The sequence below is a fragment of the Hippocampus bargibanti genome, linkage group LG15, assembly GCF_051943395.1.
Source record: "Hippocampus bargibanti isolate YZ-2025 linkage group LG15, ASM5194339v1, whole genome shotgun sequence".
NCBI classification, from domain to species: Eukaryota; Metazoa; Chordata; class Actinopteri; order Syngnathiformes; family Syngnathidae; genus Hippocampus; species Hippocampus bargibanti.
Genome location: NC_142748.1, coordinates 1,273,575 through 1,295,459, shown reverse-complemented (window position 1 = coordinate 1,295,459; position 21,885 = coordinate 1,273,575). Strand labels below are relative to the sequence as shown.

The 21,885-nt window shown below is 37.7% G+C and overlaps 2 protein-coding genes and 1 long non-coding RNA gene across 4 annotated transcripts in view; 1 reads left to right on the top strand and 2 right to left on the bottom strand.

Moving 5' to 3' along the window:
• Positions 1-4,752, bottom strand: part of rac3b (Rac family small GTPase 3b) — a 13,435-nt gene extending 8,683 nt beyond the window's left edge. Inside the window, exon 1 of the mRNA XM_089015968.1 lies at positions 4,563-4,752. Coding sequence (XP_088872094.1) covers positions 4,563-4,597 — 35 coding nt within the window. The 5' untranslated portion in view covers positions 4,598-4,752. The remainder of the gene's footprint in view (positions 1-4,562) is intronic.
• The window catches only part of LOC148887054 (uncharacterized), a 20,494-nt gene extending 1,266 nt beyond the window's left edge, over positions 1-19,228 (top strand). The window contains exons 2-4 of the long non-coding RNA XR_016117629.1: positions 17,016-17,130; positions 17,673-17,780; positions 19,091-19,228. This is a non-coding gene — a long non-coding RNA (uncharacterized LOC148887054). The remainder of the gene's footprint in view (positions 1-17,015; positions 17,131-17,672; positions 17,781-19,090) is intronic.
• lrrc45 (leucine rich repeat containing 45) lies at positions 5,395-21,885 on the bottom strand. 2 transcript variants are annotated; one of them, XM_089015960.1, is made up of 18 exons: positions 21,809-21,885; positions 20,899-21,162; positions 20,110-20,171; positions 19,950-20,020; positions 19,009-19,187; positions 17,597-17,725; positions 16,971-17,083; positions 15,844-15,902; positions 14,937-15,014; positions 14,686-14,821; positions 14,511-14,588; positions 12,909-13,020; positions 12,740-12,810; positions 11,571-11,663; positions 10,478-10,570; positions 8,888-9,061; positions 7,325-7,472; positions 5,395-5,922 (listed from the first exon to the last, which is right to left on the bottom strand). In XM_089015960.1, the coding sequence occupies exons 2-18, from the start codon at positions 21,116-21,118 to the stop codon at positions 5,723-5,725; spliced, it is 2,016 nt and encodes a 671-aa protein (XP_088872086.1). In that variant the 5' UTR covers positions 21,119-21,162; positions 21,809-21,885; the 3' UTR covers positions 5,395-5,722. The 2 variants fall into 2 exon arrangements, with proteins under 2 accessions (XP_088872086.1, XP_088872087.1); XM_089015961.1 differs by lacking the exon at positions 21,809-21,885 and having other exon boundaries at positions 20,899-20,934; positions 21,011-21,105.

Sequence of the window (21,885 nt, the reverse complement as noted above, 5' to 3'; positions counted from 1 at the left end):
CACTGGCCTACATTCATGATGCCTGAGGGCCACAGTCGTCCTCTGATTTTACCCCCATGACAGCTCACGTGCACCCACTTTCATAATCACAGATAGAATCAGCCTCTCATCTACTCCCACTTTGTTGCTGATGCACGGCCACTTGTATAACTGTGCCCAAAAAGTTTTTTTTGGTGAGTTTTTTTCTCTCTAAGTTGATAAGTCAATGGGCCAAGAAATATACACTCAAAAGTAAACGGAAGATTCGTTCAGCAGTACTCGCAGTTGTGCAATGATGTCAAGACTATCAGGTGTCAAAATAATTTTAAAGTCTTCATGGATAGATACAATCAAATCCTGTCTTCTTGAACTAATGATGCAAAGTTAGGATTTCTCCAGGGCTCCCCATGAATCGGTGGTGATGCGAATAGAAAAGCAAATTAACCATTTCAAGTCATTCACTGCTGGCTATTCAAAAGCATTTTGACATTTAAGACCAACAGGATGTTGTGGTAAATTAAATACAGTCCCAGTGAAATATTTCGTTTTCTGAATTGTGAATTAATGTCATCAGCATAAAAATGGTTCTCAAAATGATGTTTTTTTTTGGAATGGTGATTCTTCAAAGTAGAAAGCTTCTTGCCCAGATAATGACAGTGAAAAAACTAAACCCAAAGTGACTCCCCGACTTTTTGTGTTTGTTGTACCCCGGATGGCCAGGCAGCCGGTATTTTCAGCTCTATGGTTTTGACCTGGAATGAGTTTCAATTCACAGCGGTGCATAATCAGGACTTCATTGCTTTAATTTCTTGAACTCTCATAAATGTGTTTGAAAACCATTTCCATTTTTTTTATTAATTATTGTAGTTATTAGGAAATACACTACCATACTACTAAATGGAAAAAAATAGACGTTATTCTTTCATTAGATGATATGCATCTGTTTTTCAATTATACTATGCCAAGCCATTAACATGATCAGTGTCTTCACATTAACGAATAAGCTTCTTTTTGATTAACATATCAAAGATATATGAACAAAAGTGTAATTAATTTCAGACGTGTGTATCAAAATAGTAGACACTCATATTAATCAATGATGGTTTCAAAATGACTGGTTACCGGTAGTTCTCTTATTTGTGCCTTCCTTCCACAGAGGCTCCGTTCCCCTCATTTTTGATTTCCTCTTCCCGTGTCTTATTTCCGCGACATTTTAACATAGCGTTCCGTTTATTTTTTTACTTTTCTGACATTTCTTGTTTTCGTTTTTGCGACGGCGGGTCGCCATTGTTGTTTCTTGTCGCCATTTTATCTCACACACCTGCGTAACTTTAGTTTGAGTTCAGTCTATGTTACTGTTCCAGTCATCTTCCGCCTGTGTAGTAATCCACTCGCCGTTCCAATTATTCAATTATTACAATATTTTAGAATTCAATTTTTGTTACCGTAATTTTAAATAAAAGCGTAAAACTCGCTTATAAATGAAATGTATTATTATTGTATTCTAAAAGGTACAGTATGTAATACCATCTAGTGGTAAACTGATAGAAGGCAATGCCGTCACCTCGTTTGCTACATTTTGCAAGAAGCACACTACAGTACATCAGCGAGACCACACTGACTCAAATGTATTCCTAATATACGGCTGTATACGTGTAAATAAAATTTAAAAAATACTTAGGCAGAGATACATGTACCACGCATTGAGAATATATTTATATTTATATTTTTAAAGCCAAATATTTGGTCATTTAATGCGTATAAAACATGCCAATCAAACCTCTGAAGATGCATGACACTGATTCGCTGTGGTGACCCCGAAAGGGAAAAGCCGAAAGTAAAAGAAGTAGATTCCCATTAAAGGACAACCGACGTCACTTTTTTGTTTTTTAACTGACATCAGAAAAACGTTTTATAGCCTCTAAAATACCCAAAACACGCAGTATGATATTTTTTATTCAAATGCAAAACACCAATAAAAATGACTTAAAGTGTCCAAAATCTGCAAAAAAATTGAGCTGCGAATTGGCCATTTTCAGAAAGTACCGCCCCCAGTTCGTGACGTCACACCAAGACGTCTTGCATTGCTAGAGAATCCAAACAATGGCTTCAGATTTCTTGTTACACATCCAGTTATGAATATGATTCAAATAGTTCCGAAGAGGAAAGCATACATGTTTGCAATTGATTAAAGAATTATATGTGCCATTTTGAGGCACCATTGGGGGAAAATCTCTCAACCAAAAAAAGAGGCACAAAATGGCGACCTCCAGTGGCCACCTCCGCTTCCACAGGCTGATAAATTCCTTATATGGAGCTTGGATGCCCTCTTCTGTCGGCTTTTGGGTGCAACACGGTTCTCAGACCAAACATGTACAGCAAAATCCATTGACGTTGATGAAGGACTGCTACAATGTGTCTTTTTTCGGTCAGGGGGCGGTCCTTTCATGACGTCACGTACGGACTCGTCACCAACTCAAAAACAAGACTTCCTGAATATTCAGCGCAAGTCTTAAAACGTAAAATATAGCTATATTAAAATACGGCCAGTAGAAGTCATTTGAAGCCATTTTACAAATATATGGACACAACTTGTCCGGAGACGTCGGTTGTCCTCTAAAGGAACATTAATTTGTGTCCATGATATTTTGAGTAAAGGAACTATTGGTAGTTAGCCACCTAGCTCGATCGGGAAATTAGATTTGTTTGCCTCATAAATATTTTCTAACATTTCCACATGATTGGTGTGATAAATTAAAGATATAAATAAAAACACCACTCCCTACTCACACACAGACACACACACAACACCATCAGAAAAAAAATGTATCGATCCAGTAAGCTTCTCCAGCATTTTATTAGAAGCACTAAATATATTTATCAATGATGTTTTCAGTCTCCTATGTATCAGTCTAATTCCCCTTTTCAGCCCTTTGTAAAAGTGCTATATAAACAATAATGTATTGTATTGTATTAGCCCCTGGAGAGAAACAGTACAGGAACCGCGTCCTTTGTATTGTGATGTTTAATTCATGAAGCTTTAGGTGCTTTATAATGTGAATGAGTGAAGTATTTACTGACAACAAGTTGCAGGCGTAGAGGCTAGCCCGCTATCTCCATATAATTTCCATTTACTTGTTTCTCTGCATATTGTTAAATAAAATTATGTCCTCCAAAGTACTTAAAGAGTCATTGTGTCAGTCAGTCTTTGAGACTTTTCTGTGATTTATAATAATAATACATTTCATTTATAAGCACTTCTCAAGGTCACTTTACAGTCACAGGATAAGTTGTCTGTGGGTGAGCAGCGGCAGCTACACGCGCCAGCGTTCACTCAACCCGGAAGTAAATAGATAGAAACCTAGCTAGCCAGCTAGTAGATAGCTAATAGATAGCCCACAGATAGATAGCTAGCCACCTAGATAGCTCTATAGCTAATAGCTAGCTAGCTAGATACTTAGTTAGCTAATACACCGAATGTCACTATTAAACACACAGATAGAAATCTAGATACCCAGCTAGTAGATAGCCAACAGATAGCTAGCTAGATAGCCAGCTACTTAGATAGCTTATAGCTAGATAGTTAGTTAGCTAAGGCGTATATAAATCAATTTTGATTGATTTGACCACTGACCACTTTCAGACCTAAAGTGGGCTATGTCATTTACTTGGTGGCCTACAAGAACCTAACGTGGAATGCTGGTTCACATAACTACAGGAAACTATAGTTACATTTTTATAGCATGGTACTGTAATATATATATTATATACTGTAGTACGTATGTAATATACAGGGTTGTATTTTACTCTGTCGCACTGAGCGCTGTTTGTAAACATTGAAAATAACTTAGGCAAAGCGAATTAATGTACAGTATTCTGTTCCCGGGACAGTGAATAAGATGCTCTGCATTGAGGTCCATTTAACACAGTGACACATCCACTCTGAAATCATTAAACAAGACTGACCCACTTGGCCACTCCCTGCTTGTAAACGTCCATATGCTCCCAAACGATACATTTTAAAGGGCGCAACGTCGGAATTCAACAACTACGTGTCATCACTTACGGCTATTTTGCACTCCTAAAAAAAAAACAGTAACCCGAGTTTGCCTCTCGATACTACGGTTAATCATGACGATCGTTCAAAGTGGCTTCAATCGACAAGTGTTAAATCGATAGTATCGTGGTAATGACGAAGATGCATGCGTGTAACTGAATGAATAAAATTAGGGCAGCGGGGCCTGCTTGTTTGTTAGTTAACAGGACAACACATTCCTAAGCGTGCATCAGCACTTCAGCCTGCCTCCAGTGGCCTACAAGGCGTGTAGGTGATCCGAATACTAGTAAGCCAACGCGTTTTAGCTGTATAACCTTACGATACTCTTAAAAGCCACCGTTAAGGTACACCGTAGAACCAAAAAGCACAACAGCAAAAATGAAACGAACATTAGGGGCAGAGTGCACAAAAATAGGGCGATCGACAGATCAGCGAGCCCCAGCCCCTTTTTTCTACATAGCATCCTCCATGGACACATCACGGGAGAGAGAGAATCTTGACAAGCGTTATTATTCTTTTTCCTTACCCGTCGCCGACGACCACGCATTTGATAGCTTGCATTTGTACACGAACTGAGGGCGTCCAGGGAACCGGCGGTGGTCGTTTAATAAATCCGAGAGGGTGCACTTCGGACTCGGATGAGAGCAGTGAGCCAGTCTGCTCCGCGGAGGCGCTGCAGTGAAAGGGGAGACGACGGGTGTTCCCGAACTGGTCCGGAAAGTACCGAACAACTGTTTCGAAGGGGAAAGGCCGTTACCGTTGCATCGAACAAGAAAATTGCCTCGCCCTACTTCCGGTTTTTCCCGAAGTGTCGCAACACCAAAATAAACTCTATACGTATTTTCATTAAATATTTACTTACAGTCATATCATCGAGACACATATATTGTTTTCTCAGTCTGTCAACATTATTTCACACTTTCTGTAACAAACCAATTCCTCTTCGCTCTTAAAAAAACTGAAGTGAAGCTATCAGGTAGCTCGCAATTAAAAGGCATGCTATTACATGTATTATTGTCAGCTAAAGTTAGCACATCTTGTGCTGTAAAAACCAAACAAAACAAACATTGCACTAGCTATAAATGATTTACAAGCCCCGGGAGTAGAATTGTGACAGGCAAATCCGGATATACAAAGCATTGAACAAAAATACGGCTAGTGACTTATCTTGACAGCAAAGATCTTTGGGAATAGAAACAAGTGACCTCATGCTCATGCCAGCCCCATGCTAGACAGTGAACACACTCGAGTGCGACCCCAAAACTGCAGATAATAATAATAATAAATAAAAAAAATATTTATAAGCGCCTTTCAAACCTCTCCAGGCGACCCATTCAATAACACAAACACAATTCGTTTATGAATTTACATTTTATTGATTTAAAATCGATGAAATAATGCCTAATGTCATCCTATGAAAGCCAACTGAAAAAGATCCAATGGTGGAAAATATAACCACACCCTGAAAAACGATTTATTCTAAAAACATCACATGTTGTCTTCTCATGTGACTTTCAGAAAAGAAACGTGTTTTCATTAAAATAGGACAAACGACGTTTCAGTGAGTGGGAGTGAAAGGTAAAACAAAAGTAGCACCATTTGACAGCATTTCTGAAGAACATGAAACATGAAACATTTTTAGCACTTGACAGGAACGGCTCAGAATTGAGGTTTGAAGTCATCGAGTCATTTATTGGAGCTGCTGTACTGTGCCAGAGGTGAGCCTTGAACATAAGTGAGGATGGCATTTTGTAGATAAGTCGCTCTTTGGGCTTCATCGTCTCTCATCCTCTTGATCTCTGCCTCTTTAAGTCGGAGCTTTTCCAACAGAGAAGACATTTCGCTGTCTTTGTCGAGCAGCGCCTCTCGGTGGTTACTATTCAGTACTGCAACGACGAAGAAAACATCTTTTAAAAACAGATACAGTGAAGTCTCGTTATATCGATATGCAAGGGAGCCCGAAAAAATATCGATATAACCGGGACTATCGATATAACGAGACTTTACTGTAATTTATTTTCAAAAAGGAAGAATTTTGTATCGACGACTTTAATACCAATCAATTCAGAATTTACCTTTCAATCAAATGACTGAATTTGCTTAATACAGAATGCTCTTGTGCTTTTTTGGATGTAATGGAGATTAAATATAATCATGTATAATTATTGTTGAAGATTTATATTACAATAAACAAAAGGCTGAACATTTATAGAAAATGTATAGAATACTACCATATGCAATCATGGAAAAGAAAGTAGCCAAAAAGGAGAGACAAGGCGCTTAGAAATTAAATGTATTATTATTATTATTATTATTATTTCCAAAATTCAGTCAATAGAAATTACAGTGATACCTCAGCTTACAAACTTAATTGGTTCACAGAAACTGTGTGTTAGGTGAAAAGTTTGTCTGCCAAACATTCATTTCCCATATGAAACCATTAAAAATGAGAATATCCGTTTCCAGGTCCCCATAAAACACAATTTTCTATTAAGTAACCCTTAAAACTCTTCAAAATATACCTTATTTTACGTATAATAAATGTGCTATGGTATTGTAATTAAAGAAATAAACCGTACTGTTTAATAAAGTTGTTTTATTTACCTTTGTGATGGTCGTTGATGTAGTTGCCTCTTGATGATATCCAAGTGAAGTTGCCGTACTTTCTCGGCGATAATACCCTCACACACTGTCCCTTGCTAGCTGCTTTTCGTTATTCCAAATCAACGGAGGTTTTTCAACCTTTTCTATTTCCTGACACCGTTGCTTAGACAACACAGAAACACACACGTAGCAATGGTCGACTTAGCATACCGGTACTGGGACGCTAAGTCACACAAACGCACACCTCATTCGTGTTTTCCGATGATCTCCTTCTTCTGCTTGACCGTAATTTTCTTTTGTGTCCTCTTTGGCTTAACACCAGCCTGTGGTGAAGTCTTTTTCGTTCCCAAAAAAGCAAAAGTATCCACTCGATAACAAACCATGTCTGCACTGAAAGAAACTGGGTGTGGAAAATAAGTCCACCAGCCACAGTGGCGCTGTTCGACCGCGTGGTTTGGTGTTCTTCCGCCAAAAACTACTCCGCTAGCTATTGTGGCGCTCCGTGTGTTTCCCGAAAACTAGTTCGTATGCCAAGATTATATTCTCGCAAATGTAATGTTCGTCAGGCGAAAAGTTTGTAAGCCGGGGTATCACTGTACTTCATTTTTCTTATATTGTCACTTGTGTGGATTGCCCGAAACTACAATGTACGCATGAAGTTCGAAAGAATACTACAAGCGGCACCTTTAATCTCTCGTTCAAGGGCATTGATCTTCTCTTTCATTCCTCCTTGTGCGATCCTCTCGGCCTCCAAGTGTCCCATCTGCTCCTGGAGTTCCAACCTGACTCGACTCACCTCAGTCACCTTTTCCTGGTCCTTCCCAGATAGTTCCTGCAAATATATGACATTTTTTTGTAATTATTTCAAATAGATTCCGTGTTTGATTCTGGAATATATTGTTGTTGTTTTTTTCGGGTGTCTTGTGTACGTGCCTTCCCTGTTTGTTTAAATGCTGTTGTGACAAATTAGCTACATTTGACCAATATTCGGATAATGACATGACAATAAGTTTTGGTGAAGGAATTTTACTACCGTATTTTCTGGTGTACAAGGCACACTCAAACGGCTTGATTTTCTTCAACAGATGACCCTGCGCTTTATACGCCGGTGTGCGATATATGTGAAGTAATATAAAAAAAAAAATGTGTGCGTTCCATGTTGGGATATATAAAACGCAACCCCAGGCTCTACTGTAGCGCCTTATAATGTGGTGCGCCTTATATTTGTAAACATTTTCTATATACAGTAAAGCTCGATATATGGATATCGGTTATATCGATAGTACTGCTTATTACGATACTATTTCTATGAACGCAAGGAGAAAATTTACATGCCGCAGGATCGGATATATCGATAGTCCGCTTATATCGATATTTTTTCCGACTCCCGAGAATATCGATATAACGAGACTTTACTGTATATTATATTTGGAAATATTGAAGGTGCACCTTATAGCCCGGTAACATCCGACTTACGACCGGGTTTTGTTCCGACAGAACGGTCGTAACTCAAACGGTCGTAAGTCAAAATCCATTCAAAAGGGCTGACGCGAGGTTTAAACGACAGGATTGTATCCGATGTCAATCTGTTGTTTTTAAGCAACGTTTTCGATTGAATACTATTACATATCACACTGTTTACAGTTCATTTATAAATTTGATAACTTTTAGTGTTATTTTTATAATTTTATATTGCATATTATCGATTTTTATTACTGCATACCTCTAACTTTAATGTATACCAAATTGTTTAATGCACAGTTTATTTATACATTTAGTACTTACCTTTTAGTGTCGGCGCACACGCATATTACTGACCCAAATACGCCCGGTTTCCCACGCATGTGCGCTGTTGAAAAATCACCAGATGAGGTCGCCGACACATGCTCGGACTCAGGCCGAAGGAAAAGAAGCAGTGTACAGTACTACAGGAGATGTTGCCGAGACGGTATCTGTACTGTATAACTACTGTACTGAGTGTAGTCACGCAGTACATTGCTGTGCGAGCGTGAGATACTGGCTGGCCAAAATTATAGTACGCGTTGCCGGCTGCTCACACGTTGCGGTGCCAGGCGTAGAAAAAAAAAAAAGACGATCGTGGTTGTAAGTCCGGGTGGTGATCAATCGAGCCGGTTGTAACTTGGATGTTATGGAAAACGTTTGAATACACCATTTATTGGGGGTGCGCCTTATACTCTGGTTAATAATAATAATAATAATTAATAAACAGGACGCCGGTGTCCGTACCTGCTGGAGCTCCTCGATTCTGCGACGCAGGCAGTCTGTCTCAATGGTCTGTTGACTGTTTTTGGCCTGCTGCTCAGAGATGATCTGTTTCTGTTGGGAAACGTGCAGCTGGACCTCCTGCAGGGAGGTACGCACCGTGCGAAGCTTTTCCTCCAATAACGACACGTGCTCCTGCTGCTCCCAAAAAAAAAAGAAAAAGAAAAGAATTGGATGGAAGGAGGCGGTATTTTAACTTCACCATGCATCAATAATGATAAACTGTCACCAGATTAAATGATCAAATGTGCACTGTAGTGACCGCTGTCCCTGAAAGGGTTAAAATATAGTAAATGCAAAGAAGTCCAAGATGGCGCCCGACCTTGCTTTTTTTGTGTTTTCTTTTGTCACTTGGAGTTGTTGTGCATCTTGTGGAATGGATACGGATTTGTTATTCAGCATTTTTGACCACAACATTCATCGAGGAGGAGACTTACGCCTTTTTCGGCAGCACAACTATGCCAGCAATGTTGTTCAGCGGAAATGTTGGGACTGTCGCGGCTTGGAATTGAAGTGGATTTACGTGTTTACAGGAGATATGAGACGATCTCTTTTCGTCAATGGATGCTACAGTGTTTGCTTTCAACATTTAGCTTGTAGCAGACGTGCACATTTCACCATGGTGTCACTGATCCACTGGTGAAAAAGACACTTTGATCCTCTCCTCTTTCATCTAGAACTGCTTCATACAACAAAGATGGTGCACTCAGTGCTTAAGATTCACATTATTCATTATTTACTTTTGTTGTTGTTGTTTTGACTTCAAGATGGCGCCTCGAGTGGCTGCCTTCACAGCAACTCCTCTATTTTTTCTACTTCTTTCTTTTCTTTCCTCTTACTTTCATCACTTTGCTGCTGTGAAATATACATTTCTCCACTGTAATAATAATAATAATAATAATAATAATAATAATAATAATAATACATTTCATTGTTAAGCGCCTTTCAAAACTTTCAAGGTGACTTTACAGTCACAGGATAAGTTTTTCTGTGGGTGAGCAGCGGCAGCCACACACGCCAGCCTTCACACAACCCAGAATAGATAGAAAGCTAGCTAAAATATAGCTAATATCTAGCTAGCTATATAGCTAGCCAGATAGTCAGCAGATTGATATTTGTCTTACTTTTCTATCCGAGTTACTTCCGGGTTGAGTGCGAGTGGCTGCCGCTGCTCACCCACAGAAAAACTTATCCTGTGACCTTGAGAGTTTTGAATGGCGCTTAAAAATAAAATTATTATTATTGTAATCAATTCCTCATGCATTCCATTATGCATTTCCCCATTTTTTTTCTTATAGTATGCAGCTTTGTATATCCAATGTAAAAAAAAAAAACAAAAGTAAAAGAAAAATGCAGTTTCAATAGGTGTCATTCACAAGTTCCCATTGGCTGAATGACAATTTCCGATTCTTTGGATTTCTGCAATGCTTCCATGTGGCCCATTTGAGATCTCAAGCATAATTTCTATCGGGGAAGTTGGTCCACACCCCAAAAATATGTCTTCCTAAAAAAAATGACAATGAGTCCAGCGTATTGTACGATATTTAAACCAACCTCTTCCTGGCGCGCTTGAACGCGAGCTTTGCTCAGTTCCTCCTCTGCCTGTGTCCTCTCCGCCACACATGCTGCTTTCGCCTTACTCAAGTCCTTAAAGGGGAGGCGGGACGCTGTTACATACTGCTGCTACGTGATTATCAAACAGTTCATAAAGTATATAAAGATATGCAGTTATTTATACCACACCCTTTGCAATAGGAAGCACTTTTCCATTTATAAAGAATCATTCATTTTAATAATACAGTAAAGTCTCGTTATATCGATATCGGATATATCGATAGTCCCGGTTATATCGATACTATTTCTATGCACGCACAGAGAAAATTACATGCAAACAGGGTCGGATATATCGATAGTCCCGGTTATATCGATATTTTTTCGGACTCCCTTGAATATAACGAGACTTTACTGTATATTTATAGCGTTGTGGCTTTCAAACATGGATTCCGATACCTGAAACAATGCCATCTTCCCCTCCTGCTGTTTCCGGGGTGTTTACTAGAGGGCGGCGGAAGCAAAAATATTGGCTAATGTGCTTTATGTAGCATAAATCAAGCATTCTTTATGTATATTATTTATTTTTTTATGTATTTTTTTTAACTTTATGTTACTTTGCGTGTGACTATCGCTGCTCACCTACAGAAAAAATATCCTGTGACTGTAGAGCAGGGGTGTCAAAGTCATTTTTTTGCCGCGGGCCACATTGTAGTTATGGTTTCTTCTCAAGGGCCGTTATGAATTTGGGGAACCCATTAGAATGTTTAAATCCCTTCAAATATTACATATAGAGCACACAGCAAATTAATGAATAACTCGTTTTCAAATCTGAAGTCGAGAATAATGACTTTTATTGTGGTTGACATCCAAAAATATGAAATTTTAGCAATCATCATGGAATTTAACAAGTTTGATTTGCTTTCGCGGGCCGAAAAAAATGATGTGGCGGGCCGGATTTGGCCCGCGGGCCTTGACTTTGACACCTGTGCTGTAGAGTGTCCTTGAGAGTTTTGAAAGGCGCTTATAAATGAAATTTATTATTATTATTATTATTATTTATTATTATATTAGTAGTAGTAGTAAAACTTAAAACCTCTTCAAGTTGTATTCGTTGTCCCTCCAGTTTGAAGATGCGCTCCTGCAAGGCTTTCTCACTTTCCTCTCGATGCCGATTTACATGTTCAACCTAGACAGACAGACAGACACCTGTTAAAAATGTAACATAAGCGCAGTAATTGTAATTGTAATTGAAATCAAATCAAAAAGAGATAAAACCAGCATTCCAGACCATTAAAAACATTTATTTTTACCAGCCCAGTAGCCACTTGCCTGACGTTTTAGGCACTCACTCTGTCAAAAAGAGTTTTGGATTCTGCATTGGGATATTAGTTAAAAACAGCTGTCAAATTTAACCCAGCAAAGTGTTTTTAATATTATAGTTTCATTATACCGCATCAAAATACAGTGATTGGTTCCCAGAAAGGGTGTGTAAGGCGAAAAGTTCATCTGCCAAACATTTATCTCCCATAAGAAACCATTAAAAATGTGAATAATCCGTTTCCAGGTCACCATGAAACAGAATTGTCTACTAAATAAGACTTAAAATTACACAAAATATACTTTCTTTTATGTATAATAAATGTGCTATTGTATTGTAATTAAAAAAAATAAACTGTACGGTATAATAAAGTCGTTTTATTTACCTTTGTGATGGTCATTGATGTAGTTGCCTCTTGCGAATGTAATGTTCATCAGGCGAAAAGTTTGTAAGCTAAAGCGTTTGTAAGCTAAGGTATCACTTTAATAGGTTTACATTTGTGTTAAGATTTGAAAGTTCCTCTTCTTATGCATTGGAAGTCATTAAATGAATTATTTGGGGGAATTTAAATTGTTTTTATGCCATAATTTAACCCCCTTGAGTGTTGTTTTTTTTTTTGGGTCTGGTATTCTTGCTCACAAGATTTTCACCAGTTGTATCAAATGTTCTTAAGTCTAAATGGAATGTACAGTAAAGTCTCGTTATATCGATATCGGATATATCGATAGTCCCGGTTGTATCGATACTATTTCTATGCACGCACGGAGAAAATTACATGCAAACAGGGTCGGATATATCGATAGTCCCGGTTATAGCGATATTTTTTCGGACTCCCTTGAATATCGATATAACGAGACTTTACTGTATTTGCTTATGAAAATGAGGCTCATGTTTACGGCGCAGCTAACGCTACTTGGATTTGTACTAAAGGGGTGAAGAACTACTTCTCTTTGTCGTAGATGATCCATGTCGTCCAGGCCTTGCTTGAACCTTCGCTTCTCGATTTCCAGGCGGTCTGTTGAGAGGGCGAGAAAGAATCTGTGCTTTCCAAAGGTTCTGTGTTGGAAATGACATTGTCAAAGTGGTGCTATAAACGAGTCATTATCTATTTACCTTCTGCTTGTGCGAGTTTGATCTTCAACTCAGCTGTGCGGTTGGTCAGTTCTTGCTTTAGCTCAAAAAGTTGCTGCTGCTGGGATTTGCACTTGCGCTCCACCTCCCCCATCTGAAACACAACCACCAAAAATAAACAAGCAAAAAAATAATTGGAATAATTTAAGTGGATATATAGTTGTGGTCATACGTTTACATACACTAACTACACTAACTGAACTGCACCAATTCTGTCAAGAGGAATAATAATAATATTAATATTAATTGGATTGGATTTGCCTTTATTAGTCTCACAGTGGAGAAATGTACATTTCACAGCAGCAAAGTGATGAAAGGAATGAAAGTAGAAAAACAAAATACATGAGCTGCTGGAAATAATAATAATAATAATAGTAATAATAATAATAATATTAACAATAACAATAATAATAATAATAACAATAATAATAATAACAATATCAATAATAACAACAATAATAATAATAAAATAATAATAATAATAATCATCATCATAACAATAACAAGAACAATAATAATAATAATATCAATAATAACAATAATAACAATAACAACAATAATAACAATAATAACAATAATAACAATAACAATAATAATAATATGAATAATAACAATAATAATAAGCATAACAATAACAACAATAACAATAACTCCACATAATTTCTCCACTGCGAGACTAATAAAGGCAAATCCAATACAATCCAATCCAATCCAATAACAACACTAATAATAATAATAACAATAATAATCATAACAATAATAACAATAATAATATTAATAATAACAATAATAATAAGCATAACAATAACAACAATAACAAGAACAATAATAATAACAATATCAATAATATCAATAATAACAATAATAATAATAATAATAACAATAATAATAATAACAATAATAATAATAACAATAACAATAATAATAATATTAATAATAACAATAATAATAATCATAACAATAACAACAATAATAATAACAATATCAATAATAACAATAATAATACTAATAATAATAACAAGAACAACAATAATAATAACAATATCAATAATAACAATAATAACAATAATAATAACAATAATAATAATAATAACAAGAACAAGAACAATAATAACAATATCAACAACAATAATAATAATAATAATAATAATAATAATAATAAATGTAATTCCTAAGTGACTTTCATAACTCTCAAGGACACTTTACAGTCACAGGATTTTTTTGTGCGGGTAAGCAGCGGCAGCCATTCGCGCAACCAGAAGCTTGCCAGAAACTTGTGGATGGCTGCCAAAAGCATCTAATTGAATTAAAAATGGCCAAGGGACACTTTACCAAATATTAACGCTGCTGTATGTATATTTTTGACCCAGCAGATTTGATCACTTTTTCTGTTAACCCATAATAAAGTCATAAAAGACCCAAAGTTCATGAATGTTTTTGTATCTGTTACAATCACTCTACCGGATAAAAAAAATCACAGTTGTACAAATAACTAGAAACTCATGATACATTAAATTCTTCACAAGTGTATGTAAACTTTTGACCACAACTGTATGTTTGTTTGAACAGAATGAATTGGCGTACCTTATTTTTTTGTTGAACATTGGTGTCCATCAAATTTTGGATGTCTCTGACAAGCTTTCCCTCCCTGGAAGTACTGTCCTGAATAAACAGAAAATATCAAAACCTTCAAGCTAAATAAAAAGATTAAAAAAAATGTTAATCCTACCGCAACAAAGGTCAAAATCAGTCATTCTACCTCATGTGCTTTTTTCTTCTCTCTGCTCTGCGTCTCCATGAGTTGCTCCTTCTCAACTTTCAATCTTGCTATCAGCTCAGCCAGGCTGTGATTTTTCTGCTCCGAGAGTGCAAGGGCGGCCTCCATCATCTGTAATCTGTACGTCAACATACGGTATTTGTTGCTGGTCATGCATTTTATGGCACTGCGACACATCCGTAATTAAACGTGGTCTTTGGATTTGGGGCGGGGAAAAAAAAAAGAATGATTACTTGGCGGTAAGAGAATTTAAAGCTGACTTCCTCTCATTTAAAGCTTCCTGGAGTTGACCGATTTGTATGGAACTGGATCTAGGAAGTAAAGCAAAGCAGAAAGAGATGATGTCATGGATTTTTCAATTACAGTGAGACCTCAACTTACGAACTTAATTGGTTCCCATACAGAGTGTGTAAGGCGAAAAGTGTGTATCTCAAAAAAACATGTCCCATAGGAAACCATTAAAATGGGAATAATCCGTTCCCGGGTTTCCAGAAAATATACTTTTCAACTAAATAAGCCTAAAAAACTACACACAACATACCTTATTCTATGTATAATAAATGTGCTATTGTATTGTAATGAATGAAATACACTGCATTGTATCATAAAGTCACTTTATTTACATTTGTGATGGTCATTTATGGCTTGATGGAATGGCATTGGAGGTCAAAGGGAATTGCTGTTTAGAAAGAGAGGCGCATTACATGAGGACTGTAATTAAATAAATAAACTGTGCTGTAAAATAAAGTTTTATTGACCTTTTTGATGGTCGTTGATGGCTTATGGAAGGAGAGTCACCTTCCATAAGGACTGTTGCTAACTTAACCTCTGGTGCTGTTCGGTCGTGTGCTTCCGCCGAAGATCACTCCGCCAGCCATGGTGGGTGTGTATTATGAAAATAGTGCTTATTATAAGGTTTAATTTTCATAAATTTGTAAGACGAAAAGTTTGTAAGATAAGGTGTTTGTAAGTTGAGGTCTCACTGTATATTAAAATACTTTGACAGATCACATAAAATAATGAACGTAATTGCAGCGTGTGTGTGTGTGTGTGTGTGTTTCTTTGAATTCACGATGCAATGATCTAGGTGTGCCAGTATCTGCAAAGAGACAAATAGTTTCTAATACAATATATTCTCACCGGTTTGTCTCTCCCATCTCCTCTCTTTGTCTGTCGATGGTCACCATCAAGTTTTGGTACTGAAAACGTGGAGGAGCAATATAATTAAAGAGGATGGCTATGTATTTAGACTTAAAAAAAAAGAGAAAACAGCAAATAATCAGGAAGTTATGCTTCTCAAATGTTTTTTTGACATAACCAATGATTACTTTAGAATACTAGAGGCTAAAAATAAATATTGCTTTACTCATTCACTGCCATTCCCGAATTTAATCGCTAATTAAAAACCATGACGTGCGGATCAAGTTCCAGTCAGACCTCTGGCAATGTTTTATAATAATAATAATAACACGTTTCATTTATAAGCGCCTTTCAAAACTCTCAAGGTCACTTTTTAGTCACAGAATGTTTTTCTGTGGGCCAGCTATATAGCTAGCGAGCCAGCCAGATAGCTAATAAATAGACAGCTAGCTAGGTAGCCGTATAACTAATAGCCAGCTAGATAGCTAGCGAGCCAGCCAGATAGCTAATAGATAGCAAATTGATAGCCAGCTAGGTACCTAGCCAGGTAGCTAATAGATAGCTAATAAATAGACAGCTAGCTAGGTAGCCGTATAACTAATAGCCAGCTAGATAGCTAGCGAGCCAGCCAGATAGCTAATAGATAGCAAATTGATAGCCAGCTAGGTAGCTAGCTAGATAGCTAGCTAGATAGCCAACCAGGTAGTAATCATAATAACCATAATATCATAATTTTTTTCCCTCCTACGAGCATTTGCCTTTTGTACAGCCGCCCCCACGTTCACTGTAGATAACTCCAGAACCAAATAAACTCGACATAAACTTTTTTTATGATGAAATCACAATCAGAAAGCCTTTAATAGTCCCACAATGACGAGAGTCTTAAGGTTTCTTACGCTGCATTGAATGTTTATGTAATCCTAAAACTCAATCTTATGTGGGTCCTGCAATTTGAGTGAAAATGACTAAAACCCTGGCACTAGAGTGATGTACATTGCACATAAAAACCTCTGTTCAAAAGCCATTTTCGTGGTGTAAAAAAAATGACATCAAGATCACCCATCCATTCATTCATTCATTCATTTCCTGATCCTACTACAACATTATTTGTTGAGCGCCTCAGTTACCTGTCGTCCCTTTTCCTGCTTGAGGTTCTGAATTTCCTTACTTAGAACCTGGGTTCTGCTGTGACTTTCTCTCAAAGTGGATTGTCGATCCGTGTTGCGTCCGACGATCTGCTCTGATGGGATCAGACAGCAAAGGCGTGAGTTATGAGTGTTACTGAGGGTGAGTGACCATTTGTTGGACTCTCTGGCACGCTTGCATGACAACATTAAAAAAATAGCGAAATAACATTAAAAAAAACATTGCTCTAAAGCAGGGGGTGTCAAAGTCATTTTTTTTTTACCGCAGGCCACATTGTAGTTCCGGTTTCCTCTCGGGGGGGCCGTTATGAATTTGGAGAAGCCATTAGAATATTTAATCCCCTCCACACAACAAATTGATAAATAACCCGTTTTCAAATCTGAAGCAAAAAATAATGACTGTTATTGTAGTTTATATGGGACAATTTGAAATTTTGGTTTGGACTTTAGCAAGCATCATGGAATTTTACAAGTTTGATTTGCCTTCGTGGGCCGAATAAAATGATGTGGCGGGCCATATTTGGCCCCCGGGCTTTGACTTTGACACCATGCATTAAATGGATAGCAAATCATCAGTGTGTGTTTCTTGACCCCCAAACTATAAATACCGAGTGCCTTGAGCGTGTCGCTGGGTATGTTGTTTCCTGCAAGCTCCAATTGCTCAATACCGTGGTTGCTTTGCAGTGCTTCAAGAAGACACCTGCCGCCCAGGAGCCCAATGTTGTTCCACCTCAGATCTGTCAACAGCCGGAGTAAAGAATGAACTAAGTACATAAACGGGGATTCGTAATGGTATCTGTCTTACTATTTACTTATTTACAACTTTGTGTCAGATTTACTCTTATTTTAAAAAAATGTACAAAGTAAAGAATTTTTCAAGGCTTTTTCTTAACCCTTTAAAGGACAACCGACACCATTTTTTTTGTTTCCTAACTCACATCAGAAAAACGTTTTACAGCATCTAAAATACCCAAAACATGCAGGCTGATATTTTTAGTGAAATGCAAAACACCAATAAAAATGAGTTAAAGGACAACCGACGTCTCCGGACAAGTTGTGTCCATAATTTGTAAAATGGCTTCAAATGACTTCTACTGGGCGTATTTTAATAAGATTCCACCGCATATAGCTATATTTTACGTTTTAAGACTCGCGCTGAACATTCAGGAAGTTTTGAGTTGGTGACGAGTCCTCACGGGACGTCAGAAAAGGACCGCCTCCTGACGTAAAAAAGACGCATTGTTGCATCTTTCCATCACGTCAATGTATTTTGCTGTACTTGTTTGGTCTGAAAACCTCGTGTTGCACCAAAAAGCCGCCAGAAGAGGGCGACCAAGCTCCATGGAATGAATTTATCAGCCTGTGGAAACGGGATGATTCATTCCTCACAGCTCGGTGGCCATTTTCTTGCCTCTTTTTGGGTGAGACGTCCCCCCCCGCCCGTTTGCCTCAAAATGACGCGGAATAAATTCTTTAATCGATTGCAAACATGTATGCTTTCCTCTTCAGAACTACAGTAAAGTCTCGTTATATCGATATTCAAGGGAGTCCGAAAAAATATCGATATAACCGGGACTATCGATATATCCGATATCGATATAACGAGACTTTACTGTATTTGAATCATATTCATAACTGGATGTGTAACAAGAAAGCATATTCTCCGAATCTGAAGCCATTGTTTGGATTCTCCAGCAATGGAAGACATCTTTGCGTGACATCACCAACTGGGGGCGGGACTTTCTGAAAATGCCCAATTCGCAGCTCATTTTTTTGCAGATTTTGGACACTTCAAGTCATTTTTATTGGTGTTTAGCATTTAAAGAAAAATATCATACTGCGTGTTTTGGGTATTTTAGATGCTATCAAACGTTTTTCTGATGTCAGCTAAAAAACAAAAAAGTGACGTCGGTTGCCCTTTAAGGGACAGCGGTCACAACAGACAATCATGTTATCAGGTGCATAAAAGGGTAACCATTTTATGTATGTATTTATTTTTAAAGATTTGTGTGTGATTCACCAAGTACTTTCAGGCTGCTGTTGCGTTTAAGTGTCTGAGCAAGTGCTAACATTCCGTGATGGTTGATCTGATTGTTGCGCAGGTCAAGATGCGTCAGGACACTGTTGGAGGCCAGTCCTTCGCAAAACATAGCAAAGGCTTCATCCCACACTCCGAGCGCATTCCAGTCTAGCACTAACCTGCATGTAAAATGTTGAGTCAGTGTTACAGGTGTGACCTAGTGACAGTACACGTACAGTGTACAGTGAGATCTCAACTTACGAACTTAATTGGTTCCCAGACAGAGTATGTAAGGCGAAAAGTGTGTATCTCAAAAAACATTTTCCCATAGGAAACCATTCAAATGGGAATAATCCGTTCCTGGGTTTCCATAAAATATACTTTTTAACTAAATAAGCCATAAAACTACACACAACATACCTTATTCTATGTATAATAAATGTGCTATTGTATTGTAATGAAAGAAATACACTGCATTGTATCATAAAGTCACTTAATTTACATTTGTAATGGTCATTGATGGCTTGATGGAATGGCGTTGGAGGTCGAAGGTCAAAGGGAATTGCTGTTTGGAAAGAGAGGCGCATTACATGAGGACTGTAATTAAAGAAATAAACTGTGCTGTAAAATAATGTTTTATTGACCTTTTTGATGGTCGTTGATGGCTTATGGAAGGAGAGTCACCTTCCATAAGGACTGTTGGTAACTTAACCTCTGGTGCTGTTCGGTCGTGTGCTTCCGCCGAAGATCACTCCGCCAGCCGTGGTGGGTGTGTATTATGAAAATAGTGCTTATTATAAGGTTAAATTTTCAGAAATTTGACGTTTGTAAGACGAAAAGTTTATAAGTTAAGCTGTTTGTAAGTTGAGGTCTCACTGTATTTTAAATACTAGTAACAGTATGCAAAGATACAATAACACAAAACTAGCCGTCGTTCTCACCTAGTAAGGGAATTGTTTCGTGCCAACAACTTTCCCAATGCTTCAGCCCCTGTTGATTTCAGGTTATTTCCCTAATAATAATTGGCACAGAAAACAAAAAATATTTATGAGATATATTTCATATCTAAGAGTTAATTCAGTTGAATGTGTGAAGACATACCTTGAGATCCAACACTTTAAGGGTTGTATTGTAAAAAAGGCCAGTGAGGAAAGTCTTTGCACCTTCGGGTCAAAACACAATGTGGTCAATATTTACACGGTGAAATACTTTGACACAAATTCTGTGCAGAGAAGCAAAACTATCATCTAATAGAGACAATGAAACTTATTGTTGGGTTTAAAAATGATCTTTCCCTTTGGTTCATGGCTCTTCACGGTGTTAGAAGATGGTAGTAATCAGCAGGAACCTGTCATGATCTGGTTGGCCTACCAACGGTTGGCGCTGTCAGGCCCGCTGCACCTGCACAGGTGCTCGTCGTTTCCAATCAGTGACACTCAAAGGGACCCCCGGCACGACCATTCGGTGTCGGGTAATTGTTGAATGTCATTGTTGTTTGATGCACTGTTGTATGATTTTGAACGCATTGTATGCTGTTGTATGCAATTGTGTGCAGTGCGTGTGTTTGTTTAATCTTGGCTTTCTTTTGATACTTTGTATTTTTTTCCGTTCAGAAGATTTTGATGTTATAGATTTTGTTCCACCCAGTTTGAAGTGAATTGGCGAACTAACTGAATTAGTTGCTCACGCCATATTTTATATATTCACTTAGTGTGTGTGTACAGGATGTGTTAATATAAGAACGTTATAGAAAAAAAAAAAACTTCACTGTGGGACGATTAAAGGCTTTCTGATTCTGATCATTTATGTTTGTAAAGTCATAATTTCTGAGAGTTTGTGAAAATGCATATAATAATCAAGCTACATATTGGTCATGGTGTCTTCACTCACCTTCGTCACCAACCATGCAGTCATTAAGTGACACCTCTGAAAAGAAAGTGTCTTTTTGAAAAGCACGGGCGAGGAGTGCGCAGGTGTCTGCGGACAGACTCAGCCCACTCACATCCAGACGGTGAGACCTGCATTCTTGTAGTTTGGCGACGACACTCTCTTGAGGCTCAACACCTTTCTCCTTACAGAGCTGTAAGTATGTCTGCCTGAAATCCTCCATTCTGCCTTTCTGCCTTTCACACAGCACTTACGTCTTCACCATATCTAACAAAAGATGAAAACATCAGTTAGATATTTATAACATAATTCCTCTCAACCGTATGGTTTGTCATTTAGAAATTCAGGATTTTTATAAACTTTCCAGAACAGCTTTACTTATTTCTCTAAAAGTGATATTTGCGGTTACATGCTCATTGTGTTAGTTCGTAAATTGGACCCACGAAGCAATTGTGTGGTATTAGTGACAACAAGCAGACCCACTGCTTAATGGTACCCTCTGGTACAACGTAGAGGATCAGTTGTGGCTGTCACTATATGTTGTTGGCGTAAATAACTGAACAAAAGTACATTATTTGGAGAAGATGAAGAACAACTTTCGGTTACATTAAACGAAATCGTATACTTTTCACGACACACCAATTCTCGGGAACATAGATACTGGTCAACAAAGAAAAGTAAGCAAACAATCTTTTCAGGCGTTTTGGTCGTACAATAAATTCACTTCCATTCATTTCGAAACTCCCAAACAACGCTGACATTGCCACGACGTGCCTTGGCTAATATGCAGTAACTGTTAAATAGAAGAGTGCACTAGAAACAATGTGCCCAAAATAGAGGAGTCCAACTTACTGAAGTGATAACAACAATTACACAAATTATATATTTTCCAAAAATATAAATGATGACAGACCTTTGAGAGTTTAACAACGCATTTTATACAGTAGTAACAGTAGACAGCGAAAACAAAACGGGTCGAGTAACCAGGAA